The 8,061-nt window shown below is 25.7% G+C and overlaps 1 protein-coding gene across 1 annotated transcript in view; it reads right to left on the reverse strand.

Moving 5' to 3' along the window:
- Positions 1 to 2,823: 2,823 nt before the first annotated feature.
- LOC117175623 (zinc finger protein 845-like) overlaps positions 2,824 to 8,061 on the reverse strand; it is a 13,429-nt gene continuing 8,191 nt past the window's right edge. The window contains exon 6 of the mRNA XM_033365333.1: positions 2,824 to 3,103. Within this exon, the coding sequence (XP_033221224.1) occupies positions 2,966 to 3,103 (138 nt within the window). The 3' untranslated portion in view covers positions 2,824 to 2,965. The remainder of the gene's footprint in view (positions 3,104 to 8,061) is intronic.

Raw genomic sequence — 8,061 nt, forward strand, 5'->3', positions numbered from 1 at the left:
GTATTTTATTAGAAATGCCTTTTTTTAGTATACAATTTAGCTTTTTGGATGAAAATGTAATTTTTTTATTTAAAATTTTACTATCATGTTGAAAACAATTAAGAAAATTTTTTTTGTTCAGTTATGTATTTGATTATTCGATTATTATATATATATATATATATATATATATTGAAATTTGAAATTTCTTGATTAAAATTTTGCTTGAAATTTCGGTAAAATATTAATAATTGTTGTTGACCTGGAAAACATAACCTAAAAATCGACGTATGCATGAAATTAATTAAGAATCACGCAAAAGATCCAAATCGCCAATTACTTCAATTTCTTTCAAATGGGGCGCAAGATATAAATAGAAGACCACCGAAGTCTTCCGAAGCCTTCAGATCGGCAATCATCGTACAGCAGAACTCCGAGGTCGAATCGTGCATTTTCGGCTTACATACGAACTCACAGTGGTAATCATGCACTTTCTGTTTTGCGGCTCCCAAACGGCAATTTTCAACCAAAAATATGAGTTTTTTAAACAAGAAGATTAAATTTCGACTGAAAAGATAAATTCCCAACAAAATACATGAATTTCCAACTATATATTTGAAGTCCTAACTAAGAAAGTGAAACTTTCTACTAAAAGAAAACGAATTTCCAACTAAATAGATTAATAAAAAAAAATTAATAAAAAGACAATTTTCAAACATAGTTGAATTTTCTAACGAAAAGATCAATTTTCAAGAAAGGAAAAACAAATTTTCAATAGTTACATTTCCAACCGAAAAATGATTTAAAAAAAAGATTCATTTTTATGCATCAAGATTAACCCGTAAAGTGCATTGGAGACACTAACTGTAAGTAAAGTCGTTTAACATACTGCTTCAAGCGTCGGTCTACTAGTAGCAGCTGCTGAAAGTGGAGGTAAGAAAATTGTGGGGTGTGTAACACCCAGTGTGCACTTAACGAGTAAAAAAGTAATTTTTGAGTAAATTTTTTTATTATTCTTTAAAATTTTATTGATTTTTGTTTACTTTCTAACGTAAGCATATCATACGAAGTTAAATCCTTTTTTGTTTATTATTTAATACTTTTTTTTCTTTGTAGATGGCTTATAACTTACAGTAGTGCGTCATGCGAGAGCAGACTGTGGTTGTGTTGAATAAAATATAATTGTTAAAATACAGTTATATATGTCTCTTTTTTCAATTTCTTGTATTTTTATAGTATAACATGTCAAAGTTCCTCAATTTTTATAATAATAAATCGATTTAAAAGCAAAAAATCTGATTCATCGTTTTTTCAAAAAATTTACTTTTCAACTGTGAAAATAAATTGCTTTTTTAAAAAGCACCCATATTGCAATATTTTTGTATGGAATTACATTATTTCAAAAGTATAGTCATACATTTTCAGGTTAAAATAATTAAAATTGCGTGAGTTATGAATTTTTAAGTAAGAAAGAAAACAATTTTTTCACTTTTTTTTGTCAATAATTTATTTAACAAACTTTAAATAAATTGCTATAAAATCAACTATACTTTATAAAAGATACCTTAAACTAAATCGTATAATTTTATTGTGGTAAAATATTCAATAGGGGTTAAAATATACATTAATTAGATACGCTGGGGTATTAAAACACCCACGAGCACTTTATCGTGATTTTTACCATGTATGCACTTAGAAGGTTAGCTTTCAACTAAAAAAGACGAATTTTCAATAAAACACATTAATTTTCATCCAAATATTTAATTTTTAAACTAAAAGAGGCAAACTTTTAATAAAACAAAAAAAAAAAACAGTAAAATTTACAGGCAATCAGTTTTTAACAAAAAAACTATATTTCACCGAAACAGTTTATTTTAAACTAAAGAGATGAATTTTTAACAAACAAAGTAGAATGTAGTAAGCTGAAAAAAAACATTATTTTTAATCAAAAACAGTTGAATTCAATAAAAAAAAAGAAGACAATTCTGCCCCAAAATAGATGTTTTTTTAATTTGAAAATATGTTTGTTTTCGCTATAAAAAATAGAACACTTTTGAAAAAACTTACTTTGAAGCTTTGAAACGTCCTTTCAGTAAACAATAATGTTATTTTGATAAAATTCTAAATTATGCACGAAAAACTTTACGAATGAACTATAAAATTTTGCTGAAAATTAAGAAAAAGGCGATTTTTGAATTGTCAAATTAAAATCTTCGCAGAACTCGTACCCGAACAGATCGCACACTCTGGTGAATGGTACCCCTCCTCCCATTCTTAGGTATAATTTCCTAGAATTTCGAAAATAAGTATAAAAAAATAAATTCTAAATGTTTATTTTCATAAACAAGGAAAATAATAAAAAAAAAGCTTCAGAAAATAAAATATAAAATTTTATTGAGCGAAGGATTAAATTTTCAATTATTCATAATTCATACACATTGCTAACATGAGAATTATTAATAAATTAATAAAAAATACGCTTGAAAATGAAATTTAAAAAAATTATAATATACTATATTAATTTTTTAAATTGAAAGTGTTGAATTTTAAAAGCACTTTTTTTAAATCCTTGAAATTAAAAGCACCCTTTAAAAAAATAAAGGCGTGCTTGAAATTATTAAATTTCACCCAGAAATTGCACTCAATTTTAAACTTATTCAATAAACTCAACAAATGTTCTTAATCTCTGACAATTATAAACAGAATGCATCATATTCAAATAGGATTTTTAAAGATAAATAAAAATACTATTTAATAGTGACAAATTTGAGAATGGTAGAAATTTAGCGAAAAATAATTAACAATAAGAGTTAACATACATCTTATATTAAGAAAAGTTTATAAACGTCGATCCCACATATCTACACTAACTAAATCTTTAAGATTTAATGTTATACAAATTATACACAAAGATAATTGATTGATAACTCTTCCAATTTCAGTATATTCAGTAATTTCCCGTACAATTTTTGGAGCCAAGTCACCGTTAGCTAAAGTTAACAACTCTTTTATTTAAGGGAATATCACTGTCGGAATCGCTCGTATCTACAAGCGCATCTTCATCAGACGGAAGATAATCTTTATGTTTTGGTTCTTCTCTTGTCGTTTTCTTCAACTTTTGGGCCTAAACAAAAAAAAAAGATAATTAAAAAGTTGGTATAGGCTAAATTTATTTAAATTTCCAGGTCAAGTCAAAATAATATATATTTTATTTATTTTAATAGTTTCAAATCCCCAGCGAAATAAAGTTAAGATTTCCTACACACTTCTCTCGTAAAAATACATGTGATTAACGAGAGTCGGTTGCATCAGAAACAAAATTCCTTAATTTTGAGGTCACAGGGTGTTCAGTCAAATTCTGGAAGAAAATTCCCTAAAAATTCCAGGTTTTTTTCTAGGTATCTCAAGTATTTTTAGGGGTGTAATTTTTCACAGCCATTTATATATTTAGCATTCTTTTAAATAATTAACTCGGAATATGTATACAGTTTAGCGAGTTTATAATAAATTTTTTTTTCTTCAGTTTTTCAGGATTCTATTAATGTTTCATTCAGAAAGCGTTGACAACTCATATTGTAAAATATTCTGGAATATATAAGCATCATAGATTAATTACATAAATAAGTAATACTGAAAACATAAGAATTCATTTCTTGAATTTGTCTTTGAAGTATCAAATGGTAGTTGAATTTCAACCAAAAAGGATCTGTTTTCAAGAAAAATTGGAATAGTTAAAATAATTAATTTTCAACCAGGAAAAAAGCAAATTTTCAACAAAACAGATGAATTTTTATTTAAAATTATAAATCTCCAACTGAAATAGATAAATTTTAAACCGAAAAGAATATATTTTCACAAAAGAATTTAACTTTCAACCAAGTAATTTTCTTTCAATGAAAAAGATGAATTTTCAAGCACGAAGATTAATTTTATACCAAAAAGACGACCTTTCAACCAAATACTTTAATTTTTAACTAAAGAAAAAAATTCAACCAAATAGTTGAATTTAAAACTAAAAAAGATCCATTTTTAATCACAAATGGAAGTTACATTTTCAGTTAAAAACAATTAATTTTCAACAAAGAAAAAAAACATCAACAAAATGGTTAAATTTTCAATTAAAGTGACCAATTTTCAACTATAATGATGATTCTTAAACTGAAATATATGAATTTTAAAGCAAGACGATGAATTTTTGACAAAAAAAATTAATTTCTACAAAAAAAAAAGATTTTTCAACTAAAAAAGATCATTCTTCAAACAAAAATCTGCCCGCTTTGAGGTACACACTCTCATCGTGACACACGCGCTCCGCGCTCGATTTTTGACGGACATTTGTAAATGTATATTTTCTGAACCACCTAAAAATGAATAAAATTCTACAATTCTTTTTTGGCGTAATATTGGAATTTTCGATTTTCTGCGTATTACTTACGATAAATAAAAACAAAATTACGAGTTCTATTGGAAAATGGGTAAGACATTTTTCAAGATTTTTCAAAACCTTTGAAGACTTTTTTCATATTTTGCGTCAATTTGCAATAAATTATTAAAAATTTATATATCTTTTTTGGATGGACAACTTTTCTATCAACTTGTTTTCGTACGTTTTGTCGTTTTTCCACAAATTTTTCATTTTTATTTTTAATGTAATTTTTATGATTAAAAGCCAAAACTACTGGTCCTATCAAAAAGTGATTCATATCCAATTTGTAACGCTTCTTCGGGTAAACAATTTTTGCTAAATCATTTTTTCCGAACTTGTGTCGTTTTTTCCACAAATTTTTTATTTATTTTTTCATTATCAATATTATTGTACACGAAAAAACAAAAAGTACGCGCCCTATCAAGAAATGATAATTAACGAATTTGTAGATCTTTTCTGGGATCACAAATTTGTTTTATTAATCTTTTTTCTTATTTTGCATAGTTTGACCACAAAATGGAATTTTTCATTATTTTTTGTGCAATCAAAATTTAAATATTCGATTTTTCAAGAAAATCCAAAAGTTTCTCATTATGATTTTATAGGGCTTTAAAAGGAAAATTTTTTCTTCTCTTAACTTTTTTTCATATCCTGCGTTGTTTGGCGTAATATTTTGATTTTCGATTGATTTTGAAAATTTTGAAAATGCTGTAACTTTAAGAATTTTCTTTTTATCGAAAAAAGTCAATAGGATAAATTGTTCGCCTTTTTTAATACTATAAATATTCGTACACAGAATTTTCAAATCCAGAAAAGTGTTCTAAAAAATTTTCAAAATACGCTAACTTTTTGAATTTTGATCAAAAATGGCTGGTTAACGAACTCGTTCTTTATTTTACGACCTAAAAAATGTGTGAAAAAGATCGATTTGATCCTTTCATTTTTTCGAGCGGTATCGTTTTTACGGACGGACGGACGGACGCCATAGTAAAAATCCGATTTTCGGATTCAGGGGGTCTCGAAACGTGGAGATCCGTTAAAAAAACGAGGTGTCAAATTTCGGACAATTCTAATACTTTCTCAGTCATAAATGATGAGAATGTAAAAATTAAATAGTTAAAGTTTCAACTATAACAATTAAATTATTAGTGAAAAATTAATTTTTAGTAGCCAAGGAAACGACGAGTTTTTAACAAAACAGCTCAGTTTGCAACAAAAAAGATAAATTTTTAATTAAAATGATGAACCTTAAAAAAAATTAGTTTTCAACAACAGGGTTTAATTTTGAACCAATTAATCAAATTTTCATTAAAAATGATATTAATTCTGAACGAAAAAATTTAGCACCTGATATTTCAATCAAAAAAGATTTTCATTTCAATTCAAAAACAATTTAATTCAAAAGAAAAGGACGACCTTTCAACAAGAAATGAATTGTTAACTATGTAAGAGTTTTCTGTTAAGACAGAGAAAATATTTCCAACAAATTGGTAAATTTCTAACAAAATATATTACGTTTCAACGAGATACTTGAATTTTCAACTAAAAACGATCAATATGTTACAAAAAATAGAATAGTTAAATTTTCAGTTAAAAAATTAATTTCAAAGAAAAAAACGGGATTTTCAACAAAATAGTTAAATACAGTAATATAAATATATAATAAATATATAATAAATATATTGCAATTAGGACAAAAATTAAGCACGCTCGCGAAATTTTTTTCTGACATTTCCAGATTTTCCAGAACACTCTGGGTCACATTATAACTTAACATATTAAGGCCATCAAAAGAAAAATTCTTCGATAGGACTCAATTTACCTAATAAAGGTTCGTTAAAACCTAGACTCAAGATTCGCGCCGATAATAATTTTTTCAATTTATAATCTTCCAAATATTAACGGTTTCTTTTTTAGATTGTACCATTTTTAACAATATAATTTTGAAATTGTCCATTTTGAAGGTTTAAACTCAAACTATTCAATTTTTCATGTTTACGAAAAAATTTTTTGAATATTGAGAGTTTATCTTTTATATTAAAACATTTTCAACGATAGTTTAAAAAAAAACCTTTTTTAATTTTTTAATATACGCTTATTCATATTTAAATGCAACCAATTTAATCTTTTTTACTTTTAAATGCGAATACATCAAATTTCTGATTTTCAAACTCTTTTAATCTGAAATAATTAACTTTTGAACGGTAATCATTACGCAATTTAAAACAGATTTAGAATTAAAGACTTTCATGCGGAAATTCTGTTTTGAAACTAAATACTATTTCAATTTTATGATCCGAGTCTAAAATTATTTAATTTTAATGTCTTTAAACTTGAATGAATTGAAATTTAAAAAAAAATGAAATTGGAAAACCTATTGGAAATTATTCAAGATTTTCCAGGTCAAGAAATCAAAATTTTCCAGGTCTCCTTTTTTACATTAAATAATGAAATAAACGTTTTTCATACATGTGAAAAATGAGCCATTTCATTTTCTATTGGCCAAAAATTTCTAAAGAAAGTCTAATAATAAATCAATAAATTCTTAATTTTTTGCGAACATGAGTCGTCTTTCTGATATCTTTAGGAATATTTTTAAATCTTTGTCATGTCTTTGATCATTGAAATATTTGTGAAGTATTAGAAACCTTAGTGAAAGCTTGAAATTTCGGTAAAATATTTGAGAAATCGTTTGGAATATTTTAAAGCTTTTGTAAAATCTTTAAAATTCTTGAAATCTTTGTGAACTATTTCTTTAATCTTTGTTTGCGAAATCTTTTGTTGCCTGTTTAAAATCATTGAAGTCTTTTGAAGTATTCTCCAATGTGTTGAAACCTTTTGAAATCGCTTAAAATCTTTTTAATGTTTCGAAATTCTTGAAATCTTTTGAAATTCTTATGAGTTCTTTAAAGAAGTTATGAAATTTGTAATCGTTTAAAATCACTGGAATATTTGAAATTTTGATCAAATCTTTTGAAATATTTGCAAAATTTTGATATCGTTTAAAATATTTGAAATGTTTTTTAATATTTGAAATCTGTTGTACTGTGCCCTTGTTGAAATCTTTTAAGACCTTAAAAGCTTTGAAATCTACGAAAACATTCAGAAATTTTTTTAAATCTTTATAAAGTCTTTGAAATATTTTTGAAATGTTACTTTAATCTCTATTCGTGAAACCTTTTCTGTTCGTTTGAAACTATTTAAATCTTTTCAAATCTTTTCAAATTTGTTGAAACATTTTGAAATCATTAAAAATCTTTTATATGTTTTGAAATCTGGTGTACCCTTGTTGGAATCTTTGGAATTCTTGAAATGTTTTGAAATCCTTAAGGACATGTGACACAGCTAAATACCTATATTACCGACCTCACTTTTTCGGTTCACTGAATGTTTTTTTGAACCTCAGAACTTTTTTTATAAATAAGATATCGAGCTGAAACTTTGGAAGATTTATTAGAGTACAATAAAGTACGTTTAGGTACTGCATTTTGGTAGGAACTTCACTGAAAATTATTTTATCTTTTTTCTGAACCTCAACATTTTTTGAACGATCGAACTTTTTTTATACATAAAATATCGGTCTCAAACTTTGAGAAATGCAAGAGCCGAAAGAAAACTACGTTTAAGGGCATGTGACACAGCTAAATACCTATATT

This window comes from Belonocnema kinseyi, chromosome 1 (genome assembly GCF_010883055.1).
Source record: "Belonocnema kinseyi isolate 2016_QV_RU_SX_M_011 chromosome 1, B_treatae_v1, whole genome shotgun sequence".
Lineage (NCBI taxonomy): Eukaryota > Metazoa > Arthropoda > Insecta > Hymenoptera > Cynipidae > Belonocnema > Belonocnema kinseyi.